General features: G+C 33.7%; 2 protein-coding genes across 2 annotated transcripts; both read right to left on the bottom strand.

Moving 5' to 3' along the window:
- Nucleotides 1–102: 102 nt before the first annotated feature.
- On the bottom strand, nucleotides 103–892 carry LOC18993001 (ethylene-responsive transcription factor ERF017). The gene has a single exon (XM_006416465.2). The coding sequence runs from the start codon at nucleotides 867–869 to the stop codon at nucleotides 294–296; it is 576 nt and encodes a 191-aa protein (XP_006416528.1). The 5' UTR covers nucleotides 870–892; the 3' UTR covers nucleotides 103–293.
- Nucleotides 893–1,315: 423 nt separating this feature from the next.
- Nucleotides 1,316–6,424, bottom strand: LOC18993000 (auxin response factor 19). The gene is made up of 12 exons (XM_006416464.2): nucleotides 6,052–6,424; nucleotides 5,633–5,745; nucleotides 5,426–5,521; nucleotides 5,281–5,337; nucleotides 5,033–5,188; nucleotides 4,847–4,931; nucleotides 4,669–4,759; nucleotides 4,218–4,578; nucleotides 4,001–4,139; nucleotides 2,178–3,913; nucleotides 1,905–2,095; nucleotides 1,316–1,800 (listed from the first exon to the last, which is right to left on the bottom strand). The coding sequence occupies exons 1-12, from the start codon at nucleotides 6,092–6,094 to the stop codon at nucleotides 1,617–1,619; spliced, it is 3,252 nt and encodes a 1,083-aa protein (XP_006416527.1). The 5' UTR covers nucleotides 6,095–6,424; the 3' UTR covers nucleotides 1,316–1,616.
- Between the last annotated feature and the right edge of the window lie 12,204 nt (nucleotides 6,425–18,628).

Below are 18,628 nucleotides of genomic sequence, written 5' to 3'. Positions count from 1 at the left end.
TCGGAAATATACATCATGTGTTTGTGATGGTGTAAATCCAAATTTTTTTATTATTATTATAAATTATAAATCAACAAACAAACAAAGATTTGGTGGGGAAAAATAAAAAGAATCAATATCGAAATGATCCACACAAAAATGGGGAACAAATTACAAAAGAACACCATGCTATAGTATAAAAAACGAATCCGAGTTAAAATTCTGGATCCGAAGTGTAACAAATTTGATAGAGCGTCATTCCCAAGAAAAAAAAACAAAAATCTCAGATTTTCCGTGAGAGAGAATCATGAAATTCAAAAATTCCAAAGATACACCGATCCATCGAAATTCTCTTCCCCGTAATAACCCCGTGTAGGTGAAAGCTCTTCACTGAAACGATCGCCGGAATACTCGTCGGAGAAATCATCAAACCCGGGGAATAACCCGAAATCCGATGCGAAATTACCCGAACCAACACTCGGAAGCATACTCAAAAACTCCGAATCAATCTCCATCGTCATCATCATCGACGAAGACGCCACCGACGTCGAAGGAGACTCTTGCTCCATCGATTCCTTCTCACTCACGATGTTTTCTTCCGAGCTATTAGCGAACCTCGCAGCCGCTTCTCGGATCTCCGATCGTGACAGGTTTCTTCCGCCGGATATCGTCGGAGGGTTATCGGGGAAATTGAACTTGGCGCCGCCGCCTCGGAGGCAGAAGAGAGCAGCGTCGAAGGCACGCGCCGCCTTCTCAGGCGTGTCGTAAGAGCCCAACCAAATACGTTCTCTGCTGTTGGGAAGCCTTATCTCTGATACCCATTTCCCCCATTTCCTCTTCCTCACGCCTTTGTACTTTGACGACGACGACGACGACGATGATCCCTCCATCAACAACCAAACCACCCGGTTTTATTCGGTACAGTACGATTCTGTTTACGGTTTAGCTCTGTTCCTCACTCTTCAGTCTTCAGTTAGCTTTGGTCTGATTTGAATTGGATAATATAATTTGCCGCTTTAGGTTCTGTATATATACGCGACGAAGTGAAGAGTGAGTTTTTGACTTTTTGTGGCGCGTGAAGAAGAAAAAGGTCAAACTCATATGTCAAAGAGAGCGCGTTTGTAGTTTGTGCTCTAATAAAACGCCGCCAAATGTCAAAGGATTGACACGTGGCGGATATATGAACAAGCTAGTCTCATTGTGTGGTCACGCGGGTAAACTCACAACTCTTGAGACTCTTTGAATTTGTTGTCTTGTTTTCCACGTTATCAAATCCTTTTTTTTTTTTGTTGACTGTTTTAAGAGACCCTGTCAATTTTCCAAGATAATTGGGCATTGAAGCGAGAGGAACAAAAATATCAGCTTTAGTTACATTACATTGTAGTATCTGTTTTAAGACACTCGTAATAGACTTGTCCTTTTTTTTGTTGCTCACAAGTTATATAAAATATGGAAACAAGAAAATACAACAACATCAAGTTAGATTGAAAAAATCAAATCACTGTCCTATAAAAATGAATATATACCTTGCAGTATCTTCTTCTTCCTCTTCGTCTTCTCAGTTTGTTGTTTGCAGTACAAGAAAAAAAGGCTGTACTTTGAAGTTGATTTTGGTGTATTTGCATCTTTTTTGTTTTCTATCTGTTGAATGAAGCTGCGGCCGAAGTGTCTTCATAGTGTACTTTCCAAGCATTTCCGCTGTCTGTTTCGCTGCAGGCTTGGTTTGTGGCTGGGATAGCTGCAAGATCTCCGTCTAAGCTCATTTGCTGGACTTCTGCTGATGATAGTATCTTTATGTTTTGCACGCAGTTCACAAACTCCCTGAGGAAAAAAAAAACAGCCAAAAGGATGGTCAGAATGTTGAATTCTTTGATTTGGTTTCAGAGAGATTTTTAATAAGAGCTTGTTGTTGGTCTGGAACTTACTCCCAAGGATCATCACCAACGAGCAATATATCGTTTTCATGATCTGTGTAGACGAGTTTCCAATCAGAGGTTTGTGGATCTTCGAGCTGTCCTTCAATGCCAAACATTCTTGCTAAGTCATGCCTGAGTTCCTCGTAGCCGCTATAACGAGTAACATCTATTGATCTTCCTACTGACCCTCGTTTTTGAACCTTCAAGGAGTTTAGAACTTTTTGCGTTAATTAAGTTGCAGTAAGATCGGAGCTTTGTTTGATGGAGAAGAAGAGATCTAACCTTTGTATATGTTCGCATTCTCTGAGTCTGATTGGGCCAGAGTCCACCACCATTCATGATGCCTGAATCATTGATGCCACCAATCTCATTTGAACCTCCGGACTTAAAAGGAATGCTGGGAATACCAAATGACTGAGAACTGATTGCAGCACTGGATAGCTCGGTCTCGATGTCCCTTGGTGCGTTGCCATAGTTTGGAACCAAGTTATGAAAGTCCTTTTGAGAATAGAGAGCATCAGAAGTTACGGCTTCGAGATTACCAGCGAAACCTAAGCTGTTTCTTGGATGTTGAGATTGGCAATCTCCATCAAAACCGAATGATGGTAATGGGAAAGTCTGTTGCTGCTGTGCAGGGCCAACAACATCAGGACAATACGTCGCTCCCGCTGTGGATACATCGAGTTGATCTGTTACCGCACCTTTAAACTTGAAGTGTTCAGGAGCACTCTTCAAATTCACCATGCCTTGATTGACCCGGCTCTCTGTTTTTGCGTAAAGCTCTTGGCCTTGATTGCTTGCACGCTCAAAGACTGAATCAGATGGAGACACAGATACTCCTTGTCCTTGCTGTAGATTTCTGCTCAAGAAATTCGTCGGTGAAACATTATCATGTCCGGTGTTATTGGCGGAAGGTGACGTTGAACAAGAAGGAGCTTCTCCATCTGTGTGACCAGAATGTGATCTTCCGGTGGTTACAAGAGGTTTATTGTTCATCTGTCCTTGTTGCTGATGACTCACCTGAATCTGTGGAGGCTGCATGAAAGTTGAAGCTGAGAAGCTGTTATTACCATGTGCCAAGGGCTGTTGATTCTGAGACGACAGAAGTTGTTGCAGTTGATGGCTTTGTGCCTGCTGCAACGCCGATAACTGTGGCTGTATGGACGAACTTACTGGAGGTATTGACTGCTGCTGTTGCTGCTGCTGTAACTTCTGTAGTAGCTGCAACTGAAGTTGTTGTGAGGGACTTTGTTTTGATGATTGTTGTTGCATCTGGAGTTGCTGAGGATTTTGGGACAGAGTTTGTTGTAGTGTATGCATCGAGGACTGTTCTTGCTGGTTTCTCAATAATTGGCTACTGTTGTGCAATTCCAGTTGCTGCTGAAACTGCAATTCTTGCGCAAGCGATGTCATTTGAGACGAGCCCTTAATCCCACCGGAAACTATGTTCTGTTGTGTCATCGTAGCACCATTAGAGAGCATTGACTGCTGCTGAAGCTGAGCCTGAGAAAAACCAGTAGACTGATTCTGACATGAGGCTTGGTTAGAAACAACAGTCACGCCATTGTTTACGGAACCTATGTTATAAATCCCTTGCTGCTGCTGATGATGTTGCTGCAGCTGTTGATGTGACATCTGTACTTGTTGTTGCAGCTGTTGTTGTTGTTGTTGTTGTTGCTGCTGAGATTTCACAATGGCGGGTTGTGCTTGCATCTGTTGACTGATATGGTTAACCATGTTCGGTTTGTTGAATTGAGAATTTGCGGGAGAGAGGTTTGGGGATTGGAAGTTCAACAGCTTTGAAGGGTCGTTAGAAGCAAAATTGTTTGGTAGGTTATAAGATGAGAGAGCAGAGGGAAGCTGAGTAGTCGCTGACAATGGATTGTTTTGCTGCATACTCATCCACTGAACTAGACTTAAACCAGGAAACATCGAACTCTGTGCGTCTTTCATTCCAAATTCTTCTCCCATCCAAGGCATTGCTCTTTTGAAAGCATTTTCGATGTCCAAGTCATCATCTGGAACAGAAACCTCCAAGGTTAGTATCCGAAAACTTAAATCAAACATGTCGATGCTTTGGTCTGATAAATGGAAGTTAACTTTACCTGGCATCCCTGGTTGCCTCGGGTACTTTGGTCTGAAGAAAGGAGGAGGGCATATGTAAAAAGGAGTTATGACGGGTTCGATTTCCCAGATGGAGACTCGGCTTGGCCTATCTCCAGCTGTTGATTCATCCCATCCTACCTGCTCATAAACCATGCACAAAAGGTTCAGAATAAATAATCATTATAATCATGAGTTTACCAAAAGTCTATACATTACCTGAAGGTTACGCCATTGTGAGCCCTTCCATCTAACAGGGTCAAGATCACTAATCCCCGTGACTGTACCCATATATCTACGAACCCCACAATCCTCGGTTTCAAACATCATCCGGAATCGCATTCCAAGAGATACTTGAGCATACAACGCTTTGTTGTATTTGGCTAAAGGAACTACAAACTCTGAAGGACTTGCCCTTGGATTGAAGAAGATGGTAAATGGGCTACTGTTGGCATTAGCATGAGCTGCAGCTGCAAGAATCCCAATGTGCATACTGTCGCTGGATATGACCGATGAGGAAAGAGTCGGTGTTTGTCTATTTGCACGTCTTATACCCAACATAAGCTGTGATTTCTCATCTCTGCAAAGCAGTAATTAAACCCCAAGTTCCCCTTATGAGATGAGGAAAATCAATTTCTGCTTAGTTTTTTTATCTAAGCATGACTCATACCTTACAAACAAAACTGAATCACCCGCGAATAGTCTCTTTGTGCTGACAAAAACGCTCCAACCTGTAGTAAGCAAGTGTCTTTTTGGCTGGCCTGAGATCAGATTACAGCAAAGAAGACAAATCAGATTGAAGATTTCACTCTTTTGAGTTAATAATCCAATCTTGAGATGATTTGTACCTCGATAAATATGTCTGAAGGTCCATGTAGTGTCGTGTAAATCTTTAGCTACAATCTCTTGTGCAGGCGGTTGCATCGAGAAATCCTGTTTTTAGCATCCTCAGAAATTTTAGCAAAACAGATTCAGAAGAGGAAGCAGGAGGGAAGAAACAAACAATTTGAGAGTAGCTTTGATCAGAGACATACAAGAGGAGGGAATATTTTCTCAGCTGCACGACGTGGTACAGAGAATCCACCGTGAGTGCTCGTGTCACTCGCTGTAAGAGTCTTGCAGAAAAACTCAGTAGGTTGTCTGTTTAGCTTCAGGCCCATATCAGAAGCTAGCAATGCTTCTCTGTCGTACTATAACAACATTTTGGATGATCAGGCAAAACTCAAGTGTTAAAAAAGTTCTCAAATCGTAAGCTAAAATCATGGATATTGAAGATTCAAACCTTATTCACAGGTTGAAGAGTCATTTGTGCATAAACTTCATCGGTCTCTGTATCAGCCTGATTCAGATTTTCACAAGTTATGATTAGTTCTCTTCTTCTCCTCTCTCTGATTATGATTCACAAGTTGGGGACAAAAGAGGCTTACATGTAAGGTAACACTGTGAAGCAAGCAAATCAGCTTAGAAGGAAGATTTGGGTAATTAGGTATAAAATCGGTTTGCTTTTGCATCGATGCTGCAACCTGAAAAGAGTTCATTGATCGTTATTTGGATTGATTGCTATTAAAAAGGGTTCAATTGTTTCAAACGTCAAAAAAAAAAAATAGCGTTTCTCGTTTGCGTTTGGAACCTACTTGCTCACTATGTCCTTGAGGGAAGTAAACCACAAGACTTCCCACAGGAGGCAATGAAACCAAAGGCCCTGCACAAGCGTGCCATAGTTGAGAATTGATTGCTTTCTTCTCTCCTGTTCATCCAATTAAAATCTGTTATACGATGAAATCTTGCATATTTTTCATGTAAAGTCTGAAAATTTTATCAAAAAATTTGCGGCATTTATGTGACAACCACTCTATTAAATACACTGAAAGAAACACGATTTGTGGATTTGGGCTGACTCCATGTTGAAATAGAATAATAGAAACCAATTTTCAATCACGAAAATCACAAAACATGAAATGCAGAAACTATGATGAATTCCAAACCCAGAAAGCTTGAGAAAGAATTTTTTTTGTAATTTAATCTCGAAATGAAGAACATAAAAAGCTTGTACCTTCGGTGGAATTGGGATGAAATCCATTTGAGGGAGCCTTCATGGTTTCCAGAAAGAAAAAGCAAAAAATAAACTAATTTTTGTTTTCTTTTGTTGTTTCAGGAAACAGAGTTCTTCAACAAAATCAAAACGAATCTGTATTGCTCTACTCTAAAAGGGGAAAAGGAGAAGAGCACGAGAAACTAACTAATGATTTTGAAACAAAGATCATTCTGCTAAGAGGGAAAAAAAAAAGACAAAGACTTTTCTAGTTCATACGAATATTTGAAGCTTCAGAGCATCTGAGCAAAATTTAAGCTCTTAAAAGCTTTGAAACTTTTCATTTTTTGGGTGTTTTTGCAGATTCTCAAGTGTTTTTTTTTCTTTTGTTTTTAATTTTTTTTTATTTTCAATTTGAGATTTAAGCCGATTGGGATCGGATACATGCGGAAAGATGAAATCTTTTCTTATGCCTTCTGACGTGGCACCCCACTTGATGTCTTCTTCTTGTCGGTCCCACCTTTTTTTTTACTATTCTTTTACATTTTTTTATCTTTTTTAAGATTGTAATTTTTGTTGTTGGATATTAGTCCATGGTAAAAAATCAGTTAATCTTTCCATATTTTTCATAACTTTTTATTTTTAATGATCTGGAATTTTCTTAAGGTTTTGTATTTTTATGGCGGGGTTTCGAATAAAGCGTGAAAGAGCTTTCATTCAATTAAATAATTTTATTAGTGTAAAATTAATCAGTCAAAAAAAAAAACTGGGGATTAGGTTCGGAAGATCGATAAATAGAAACCAAATCAAATGAAATTTAAAAATTTCTTACCAGAAGAGAAAGTTGTCCCGGTTTTTCTTTATATACAGATCTTTTGTTATTAAACAAATAATAAAAACAACTAATAAAGAAGAGAAAGAGTTACTAGTTTACTTACCACAATAAAGATAAAATATTAGTTTATTTCTTTTAAACAAACAAGAGCATAAAGCTCATCGCATATCTGTTGATAGTCATAAATTGATGTATATCTAACATATATATAATTATTGTTTATTTATTATGGATTGGTCCAAATTGAGACATGTCCGTATAATGCGAGAAAAAAATAACGAGCTATGAACACAAAAACATTGGAAATAATGACTTTGGTCACCAAAAACAAATACTATTTTTTTTTTTAATTTGGACTATAATAATACTCCTTTTGATACGCAATGGAGCACCCACTAGCCGCAAAAGGAGGAGAACTTCACATGTTTACAGAGCTACGGACATCATTATACTCCAATTAAAGCTAAGCTTCATGTGTAATAATTAATTTTTTGGGAAAGAATTATTAATCATCTGCTTTTTTAATATAATGTGTTTTTTTAAGTGCTTTACAATTAACCTGGACAGAAAGAGAGAGTAATTTCTTCCTTACTTTCAGCTCTCGACGTATATAAAATGTAGTATAAAAAATGTAGTAAAGCCTTTTCGGTTCAACGCCATCTTTCTTATTGATTTTTATTCTTTTGTCGTCTCTTATTGATTTAAATAAAACATATGATTTAACTATTATTTCTGGAAAACAGGTAGTTAAATTTTGCTCTTCTTGATTTCGATTTCGATTTTATTTGTTCTCAGTATCTATGTATGTAGTGGGGAAGGTTTTGACCCAATTATTACCTTTTTATGCAGTACTGTGACTTTAAGTTATTCTATGTTTAAAAAAGAGAATTTAATTTGGAACATTTAAACATGTTTCGTGAACAACTCTGACTCTTTCCAAAGTAGATATTCTTTACTGATTGTATGTCAATACTTTGAAGATGTTTGCTCAATGTATATAGTGAACTGTTTTGATTTCTGTATTAATTTATTAGACTATTTGAATATAATTAAAAAAATTGAGCACAACGACTCATATATTTAGATTAAGTATCTCTTAACTAACGTTTTGATCAAAAATATAAGAAAACAAAGACATCAAATAATTTCAAGCTTAAAATGAAAAATCAATTGGTAATCTTTTAGTGAATTAAAACGTATGATATGTCACACCGTCTCTGTTTTTTGTGTTATATCCCCATTCTTGTGTTCGTCTTTTTTTCTTTTGCCTTATGGCTGTACTCCGATTCTGTTAATGGCATGCAATTGCAGTTGCAAACAAAAAAAGAGGTGAAACTATCTGGAAACATTAAATTCAGATGAAAAGTTATTCCACAAAATGGAATGTAAAGTTGGATAAGTTGAGTTTAGACATTTATAGGATCAAAAATTCAAAAGATATGGCACCAAAAAGTAAATCTCAACAAGAATGAAAGTAGGCATGCTTTAATTTGGTTTCCTTTTGGGTCAATATTTGCTGCGCGTGGAGGTATATGTACGTACACCAATTGATGTGTTTAGCAAATCACTCCTTCCATCAAAACTAATTAACCATCTTAATAACTAATAACACTTAATCATTGTATGGATTAAGTTCTCACTATATAACCTTTTTCTTTTTTTAGTGCGTTTGGATTCTAGTAAAACTCTCTAAATTTCAATACTGTAATTAAGTCCCCGATAAAAAAAGAAAAGAAAAAAAAAAGCCTTTTTTACTTCCCACTTTTGAGTCTTTTGACTTTTGCTTCTACGTAATATACTGCAAACATATTCTTTCCTCAAATCGAAAGTGACATGTATATATTTCTCGTACGGTGATCATGCACCGTATAAATAAAAGATCTTTTTTCCTTGGGATTTTATGAATTCCCCAGTTTCTCCCAACATTAATTATAACTACAATAATAGTCTATAAATATTTTTTTTTAGTAATACAAAAAAAGACTAAAAAATGCGTGTGCACGTGAGTATTGGGTGAGCATGCACGTGAGGTGTGGCAGACGATGTCGGAAGAGACAGGCTCTAGACTCCGACCGAGTCTTTCGGTTTAGCCAAAATGGTTTTGCTTTTGAGTGAGTTTGTGCCTCTGTGTCTCTTTTAACCTCTCTCTCTCTCTAGCTCGTTTGTTCTACTATTTCCCAACCAACAAGTTTTATTTTTTGTAAACCGGATATTATATTATCTTAAAATCTTGATTGCACACTATTTTAAATGTTTCAGACTTCAGCGGTACAAAAAAATACCATCATGAAAAAACCACAACAACGTGATGATATTTTTTTTTGTTTTTTTTGGATAGTCGAAAACTCTCGAGCCAAAGCTCATATTAATCTATGGAATCTATAAAATTGTAGTGAAAAGATTCGAATTCAGCTCTTTTAACCAATATCGTAAATAATCACTAGTATATATTTTTTTCATATATAATTAATTTTTTATCTATTATTGTATTGATTCAAGCTGCATGTTTCTATCAACAACTATCTTTTTAGATAATTTCTTTTAATAATTTTTTTTATGTAATGTTGCTTCAGCGTAATAAAACCAGAAATTTTATCCAAAATTTTATCGGTTCAACTAATAAAAAAATTCAGCTTCTAGTTTTATTTAGCATATTCTTATGCTAGTTGCTTTGAGACAATTGATGTAGTGTTTACCCAAGTTATGGGGTTATGAACTTCAGTTTCCTTTATAATCCACATTTTAAGTTGTTTTTGCATGATTTTTAAGGTGTGTAATATTGTAATTTGTAAATAACCGAAATTATGCTCTAGCTAGGAAAAGAAGAAAAAACTCTTTAGTTACTACTCTGTCACCACAGCTGCATTTGTTTATTTCTTCAATCCAATTATTACATAGATACGGATCCCCATGAATAAAAAAAAAATCTAACCCATATCGACTCATTAGTACATTTTGCTGTGACGGCCACACATGTACATGAAGGTTCCTAAATTTGAGCTTGTAATCAAGGATAAATGTGGAATCAATTTAAGAAAAAGTCATAAAGTTAAATACATAGTTAAACTATCTAGGATTGATTTTAATCAAAAACAAAAAGCATCCTTAAATAGTATTAAAACGTAAAATGAAGATTGAAGTTTTAAAAAGCAACCAAAATCTTGAATCATCTTATCTTAACTTTTTTTTTTCAGTTGAGACTCTTGATTTTTGTAACTATTGTAAAGAATCAAAATGATCCTTTAATTTGTATTTTATGATCAAATACACATAAGTTAGCTACTGTGTTGATCAACTAGTTGAAGATTCGTCTTGTAAATTGACTTCATCAAGATTCGAATATTTTTACAGCGAGTTTAATCATAATTGGTTACTGTTTTTTTTTTTTTTAAGTTGGGTACTGATTTTAAATTACCAGGAAAACTCGACCATTTCATATATCTCAAATATTTAATTTCTGCAGCCTTCACGCCGAAATCATTCGGTTGAGAAAAAATGCACACATAAGTTTTTTTTTTTGTTCACACACAAGTTTTACAGTTAGTTTACGACTTTGCATTGTTATGGTACTAAGACCCAATGCCACATTAATGAAATTATATACTAGCGCGTATCATGCGTTTTTTACATCTTAGTACTATAAGGGCAGCTCCATTAGCGATTCATCATAGGTTTTTAAGTGGGTCCAGATAATTTTTTGGATTTAAAATAAATGTAAAAGTTCATTTTTTCTATGAACCGATTTTTGCAGAAGAGTTTTTGGAGTCGGTTTTTAAGGAGTTCGTCCGACCAGCTGTCCTTTTTCTATAAGTGAAATAATTTCTTTTTTATCGATTTTTTTTTTGGTTTTTCCTATCGCTATTCTTTCGTCTTCTCCGATTAAAATTCCAAATCATCTTAAGATTATTGATTTTCCTAGACTGTAGAATTTCTTGATGTCTCTGAATACTAATATGGTGTCTGGATCTCAGACGGAAATTGGATTCGACGACGGTATCAAAATTTGTTGATGGATTGGTGGGATTTGAGGTTTTCAATGCTCGGAGACTTGATGAACGACATGGGTTTGTACTAGATTGATCGGAATTGAGTTTTTTCCGGTGATGTCTTTTTGAGTTTCACGATATATTCAAACGTATCTACAAGAAGAAGAGACAGCTTCACTTCCTCTGTTGCTGCTCTTGTTTTCTCCAATTCCTCCACCATTTTATTTTTAATAACCCTATCAGGGATTCACCAATGGAGGACCAAATTAATCTGGGGTTCTAAATTTTTAATTCCTCAAAATTTTATTATAAAATATTTGATATGAACTTCATGAGGGTTCAACATTGAGGTTGCCCTAAGGATGCAATTATATCTGAAGCGCGCGAGACATATCATGTCAAAAACACTGTGCATGACGCAATAAAAATCAACATCAATATACATTTCCCATTCAAATGTTGCCAAGTAAAATTTACTTTTGTCCACAAATGTTATAAATACACAGACCAAATATCTATAGTCATTTTCCAGATATGTATGCATGGGGTATGTAGGCTATCACTGTTAAATTATTTGAACAATTATTTTGTGTAATTTTCGAGAATATTGTTTGTAATATTATTTAAAGAAAAAAACATGTGGCTGCTGGTAATGAGTATTACATGATGAGGGATAAAAATTATAGAGAGATTGGTCAAACCTAGACAGCTTCTACATATCTAGAGACAGCTGCACATGTATGTCACTGATTGATGCATACACATATCTACGCTTTCACTTACATTTATATATCTTATCAAACTCTATTTCTTATTGCAGATACGTAACCTACAACATTTTTACCATTGCATTCTTACCATTGCTTCGTTACTTATAATGTCATGGTCCATGATCATGTTGTAACGCCTTGTTTTGTGTGTTAATTATAAAATCCTGCTCTTCTATTTTAAAAGACTAGTGACTAATATTATGATAAGGCTAATGGCTTGCTTTGGTATTTATTAATTATTATCACCGTGTTGGATACTTATATTTGGTAAAAAAAATGTTAACTAAGATCGATCGTAAATTCAGATTTTTGTGCAATTCATTCATCAATTACGGCAAAGCCTAGTTTGCTTCATTTATAATTGACAATTACAATACTGCGAGTTCGAGTTCAAACTTGTTTTCAGTTTCTAAAATCTGAAATTCAGATATTACATAACGTTTGCTTTCTCGTTCACTTATATATATTTCACAGTTAAAACATATAGATAAACTTTGGTTTCATCTCAAGAAATATAATTATCACAGAAAAAATCACATGAAATCTATGCTATATACTACGAAAGACATGCATAAATGATAACATGTAAATTCATAGATAGGATTGATGTTGCTTATCGCTTATTAGGGTGACACGCATTCACAAATAGCAACCAACACGAAGGACAACACAACCAATAGAAGAATATGTGGGAAACCAACGTTAATAAAAGCGAGGTTATGCGACAAGACTCAACTACTTCTTCCTTTTTCACAGTCATCAATCAACAGAGAATCTTACTATCAACATTACACGTTTTTCCGTTTTCTCCATTTCTTTTTCTTACTTCTCATTTCCTCTCTTATCATTGTACCCATATATAATGGAAAGAACAATCAATTTAAATTTGAAAAAAAAAAACTCGAGAGATTTCCATTATATTAGCTGAAAAATGAAGCGATACAATTTTATTTTTCACATAAACAAAACTTTATATTTAATTTCACATCCTAATATGAAGTACTGAAACTTTTTTCTTAAGTTTCTGCAGAGTTTACATCGTACGCTACAAACTTAAAAAAAATGATCGAATAGTTATAGCTAAGCGGAATCACCATATCGATTGACATTACAAAGAGTTTTCTACTATATACTTGATTACTGCATAATTCACATGGCATGTGAATATGTGATTCGGTGCAGAGCACTTAACAAAATAAAAACATGACTACACAATTTAAAAAACCAAGCTTTATTTGTCCTCGATACTTTTCTATTAATTTTTGCAGAAAAAAATGATGCTCTAAAATATTATGAATTGCTTAAAGAAAATGTGGTCACCTTTCTCGTGAACTCAAAAAATATATATATTGTTTTCTATGATATGTACAAGTAGTACGACATAATATGAATGTATATGTAAGTATGTAACATATGCATTTCATTTATCATTGTATAAGCAGAAGTATTTATGATCTTGGGATTTGCCTATATGATCTATATATAAAACTTAGACATCAAACTTAGGAGAACAGGTAAAAAGACTTGCCTTTTGAGGGAACCCCAATTCAACATATAGACTTCAGCAAAAGTTTTATTTTCTAATAAAAAGAACATTTCTGTTACCATTTTGAAAATTAAGAACAATTCGACATTGTTTACTCAACAAACGTATCACCTGACAACCCAAATCTTGAACACGGACATTAGCGACGGATGAAGGACTAATGTTAAGCTATATGATCTCCGATTTAAACTACATTTAGGAAGAGAAAAAAAAACATGGGAAGTGTTCGACCGAGGAAATGATTAAGCAATATAAAAGATTAACAAAAAAAAAATCTTATCACAAGAATTGAAACAGATACTTTTTTTTTCGGTTTATACACATGTGCATATATATATACATAAGGTATGTTGAATAACGAGTGTATACATGGTTTTGTGGTAGAGGACATAAGAGCAAACAGAATGATTTCATGTAATGAAATCCCAGAGCTGGTGGCGTTGGAAATGCAAGTGGAATGATCCCATGTTAGGTTTCTACATGCCATCACTCGACATGCCTCTCTTTCCGCTTCTCATCCTTTTCTTTTTGTTTCATTCATTATCAATCATTATTATACTCTCATCTCCTCTAATCTCTCGCTAAATCGTATCATACCCATCATTAACTTATCTCTCCTTTAATTATGCTTATTAGTTAATCTTTATGTCCCTACCTAATTGATAAAATTCGAAAGCCTGTCTTTCTCTCTTTTTTTCCTTTTCTCCGGTAATTGCCATTAAAAAAACACTCTTACTGTTGTCTTTAGACAGTCTACTCTGCGTAATAGCTAATATATCCTCTAATAATCATTTTTTTATTATTATTTTGGTTATACTTGTGGGGTTAGATTTTTTTATTATATATTTACTGTGTATATAATCATTTAATTTGTGGTTATAAATATGAATGTTTGTTTTTATTTTAATATGAGATATACTTTCTCATATTTAAATGCAAAAATGAACAGAATATGAAAAATCCTCTTTTTTTTTTTTATTTTGAAAAATTCTTACGTATGATATGCTCTTGTACTTGTTATCGTATATCTACAGTATTTGTTAAATGAAACAATTTGTGTTTTTATTTAAGTTTTATAGAATTTAGGGGTGAGACAACGATATGACAGGTCCTTGATCTTAAATTTTCTGTTTATTCACCGACCAAAGTGTCGCCGTTTAGAGCTTCATCTATCTAATTGAACGAGAACTATGATGCTACATTTATTGTTCTTGTATTCTTGTCTGTTTTATGCTTTAATCCCAAATTTAAAAAACGTATACACATATATAAAAATGTGATCTACGTACGAACATATCTTGAATTAAAGTATAGGAAAACTGTTGACAAGTAATATATAATCTTGGTTGCTATTGCCTCAAAATCTTCAAGTTCGATATATACACACCACCTTTTTTTTGTCTAGTTCCATTTTGTCTGTCATAATATTTTTTTTTTTGTCCAGATAAGTATTATAGTGGCAATGTGGCATAAACCACCTTTTCAATTAATAAACAATACATTCTAAAAGTAAATATGAATCTCAAGTTTTATGGTATATTAAAAAAGATCCATTATTCTAAAACAAATTATCTGGCCATCGGAAAATTTTAATAAATGGATTGCACGTTAACCCGCCGGTCCTATAGATCATGCATGGATGGCTATATATTGCAGCTAAATATATTCAGTTTGGTTTCTAATACATTAAAATCAATATAAAAAAATAAATTAACTATTACAAATATGAAAACACTCAAATATATTATTATCATATCAGTTTTAAATGCTGTTCTTCAGCTCGAATTAGTTTGCCTTTTTTTGTTTATGTTTGGTTTCATATGCGGGCAACAACAAAAAATCGAAACGTTTGTTTTGGCAGGATTGAATCATCTGTAGGCGGCTAGGCGCCACTGCACCATATATACACTGTTCATTTTTAAGAATCTTAAAAATTAATCGTGATTTTACCTATTTCTAAAATAATTGTATTTGGATAACTCGATCAGTTTGATGATCTGGTTTTGAAATGCCTAGACATAACTTGAGGTCGGCAGAGAACTAATGTTAATGGATTAGATCATAGATTGTTGATGAATACGGACCACTAAGGTCCCAGTCACCAGGTATCCTGTCTTTCCTATTTTCGTCGGATTCTTGTTTTTACTTTTTCTTACATATATATATAACATAGATATATATATAAACATATATATATATATATATTGGATAACATTTGTCATTCAAAGTTATCATATCTACAAGTCTACAACTTCAATTTTATTTTGTTAATACTGTATGCACCTACCAATTTAACATTTAAAATAAATATATTTGATCATACTGTTTTTTGACAGAAATTTAGATCATAAAGAAATTTTGTTTTAGAAATTTTTATCATAAAATTAGTCAGTTTAAAGAATTTCGTAGTTTGTTTTACTGGTTAGGTTTCTCTTTAAAACCAATGTTTGGGGCAAGAAAATATAGATTCCGTCATATGAGAGATTCATCGGACGGCAATATGTGTAAAAAGAAAGACACGTGTCAGCATCCAGCACATAAAAGAATTTCGGGCCCACCTGTTAGCGTGCGGGAAGCGAGAATTAATTAACCTCTTTTTATTCCCCCTTCCACTCATGTTCAATCAAAAGCCACTCTTCATCTCATGGCATGTGTCTTAATTTTAGTTAGATAATATAATCCTGATATTTAAATAAGAAAAGCTTCTACCTTTTTCCCTCTTTACAAATTTTTGTTTCTAAAATCACAAATTTAGTTGTTTTTCATCCCAAACCCAATATATCAAACTCAAATATTATTGGATTTTTTTTTCAATCAAGAAATTTTTTATCAAAGAATTATAAATCATTGTAATATTAAGTATATATTATTATTAGAGATTCAAACTAGTTGTGCTAAATTTCGAACGAAAACTTACAAAGATGCTATTTTAAAATATTGCCCCATTTCCTTTTGTAACCAGGGTTTTACTTTACTAGCCAAAATCCAAATTTCTTAAAACAAGCTTTGTACATGAGGCCATGAGCGTCGTTTAATCCTCAAGCCCAATGTATTACAGGCCTATAGTGATATTTGACAATTTTGATCCACTTGATGATGTTTATTTCTAAGTTACTTTTTCTTGGTCTTTTTTCTTTTGGTCGTCTTTCTTAGTCTAGTATGCATTCGTAAGCAAAATTTATCATCATACATACAAGCAGCCTGCTGCATGTAGTAATACGATATAACGTGCATATTATACTGGATTTTAGTTTCTTTTGGCTAGTACGTAGAAGCTTTTACAAAAACACGAAAACATCAATTACAGTATTTTGTGTTTTGTCAGAACTAATTAATTAATTTAAGGTGATTTTTTTTATATCTCTTCTAAACCTTTAGATTGAAACGCTAATACTGTAATCTGAATACATACATCTTTCTTTTCGATAATCTGATTCTGTAGTCTTATTTCACCCCGTTTTTCTTTTCTCTAGATTTATATGTTTTCCAAATTTTATAGATTTTTCTATTCGGATCCACATACATTAATCTATTCAGATATGATATAGAGCTTGGAACTACCAGAAAAGTACTTGAAAATATTCTAACAAGTCATATAGGAAACGAGCACATCTATCATATTACTTGTCATACGAATATACATTGTTTTTAGAAATTGATATTGACAGGGATTTATAATTTATTAATTAATGGAAGAAAAATACACTTAAGGAGAGCCTGGGCCTAGTCTAACATGGATTTCAACATGAGTGGAATGCACGTTGCTGGGTGATGCTAAGAGTGCTATCATATCAACTTCGATATCTCTTAATTTATTGTCCTTCCATATAAACTCTTTTTAATTGATGTATATTTATGCAATTTGTGACTATTACGATGCATGTTGTTAAATTTTTCTGTTCATTCACCAAATATAAACGATTTGCAATTATATGCCATAATTGAATCTCTATTTCTTTTGCAAATTCTCACAAAATATTCTAAAAACAAGTTTTCCCCACTATATATTATCATAAAATGATTAAAATTTCTACAAGATATGTATTTTATAATTTTAAATAGCGATCCTTATTTATATGTTTCCATAATGTCATGGGTTAGTCTAAGATTTGGTTCTTCATAGTTTTAACAATATAAATGGTCAAAGCATTCTAAATTGAAATTAATAGAATCTAATTGTATACATATATATATATACATATATATATATACATATATATATATATAAAAACAGTGGTGAATTATAATGTTTAACCATATAGCACTTAACCTGAATAGAATCCTAAACTCTTAAATTCATATAATTCTTAGCATAAACAATCTCATCCAGAACAGGATTTTGTCTATAAACTACTTAACAAAACCTTTCGGTTGTTTGCAACTTTGGTTTACACACACGCAAAGCTTTGTAAGTATTAGTATTAAGTTGTTCAATGAATTTTACATTTCATCAAAGAAATAAAGAAGAAGAAGAAGACCAATTAAACCAATCGAGCGAATCTCTAAAGAAACTACAAACAGTACAATGGCCCCTAAAAGCCCATAAAACATCATTAAGGGTGAGCAACAAAGGAGAGAGAGAGAGAGATTCTAGAAGAGAAGGTACTCAAAACTTAGGACGTACAACATGGGCTATGTACTGCTTTGCGACAAAGCGTAGCATTTAGGTTTAATAGTCACTAAACAAAAACCAGAAGTTTCTGTTCCTTCAAGCCCTTTATATATATATATATATACATCTCCGGTCTCCTTTCATTACATTAGAACTCTTTGACCTCCTTCTTCTTCTTCTTCTCCTTTTGCCAGTTCATATTATTTTTGTATATTTTTTTTTATAAAAGAAATTACATATAACGTATAAGATAATTACGTATTCTTGTCTCCCACTCTCTTCCTTCTCCCCTAATATTTCAATAAGAAAATAATTAAAGTACGGGCAAACATAAGTTATTATGTCTTAAAGTTTCGACGTGGCGTAATCTCCTGAGTTTCTGCCAGCGTATCAGACAACAATTCTTTCCTTTCTCCCCATATTCTATTAAGGTACTACCCACAATTGTCACTAATACCGATTATATCAATGTAATTGGTATTATGCAATAATTACTTTATATGATTACTGATTGATTAGTGGTAATATACATTATTATTATAGTTAATTCTGGATCGATGGTCTTTTCTTACATTATTATTTTGTTGGCGGCGAAACTCTCAACTAAGATATTGTGAATTAACCACATACGTTAGACCATAACCCAATATATATTTGAATAAATATCCCCACCCATTTTTTCTAATTTTGTGGTAAAATAACACCAACATTCAACAACAACTAATCTTTATATCTTTCGTAAAGAATAATATTGATATTTAGTAGAGGTGATTAGTTTAAGTAGATAGGAAAAAAGAATACCCACACATTAATAAAGTTAATTAAATCAAAAATCAAGAAGAAGAAGAA

The sequence above is a fragment of the Eutrema salsugineum genome, unplaced genomic scaffold (genome assembly GCF_000478725.1).
Source record: "Eutrema salsugineum unplaced genomic scaffold, Eutsalg1_0 scaffold_5, whole genome shotgun sequence".
NCBI classification, from domain to species: Eukaryota; Viridiplantae; Streptophyta; class Magnoliopsida; order Brassicales; family Brassicaceae; genus Eutrema; species Eutrema salsugineum.
This window is presented reverse-complemented; position numbering and strand designations above follow the sequence as displayed.

Bases quoted from the DNA above. Each gene is read 5' to 3' on its own strand.
- LOC18993001 (XM_006416465.2), bottom strand. From the start codon at position 869: ATGGAGGGATCATCGTCGTCGTCGTCGTCGTCAAAGTACAAAGGCGTG.
- LOC18993000 (XM_006416464.2), bottom strand. From the start codon at position 6,094: ATGAAGGCTCCCTCAAATGGATTTCATCCCAATTCCACCGAAG. The intron at 5,746-6,051 runs GTACAAGCTTTT...TTGGATGAACAG, and splicing joins TCATCCCAATTCCACCGAAG to GAGAGAAGAAAGCAATCAAT. The intron at 4,579-4,668 runs GTATGAGTCATG...ACTGCTTTGCAG, and splicing joins GATTCAGTTTTGTTTGTAAG to AGATGAGAAATCACAGCTTA.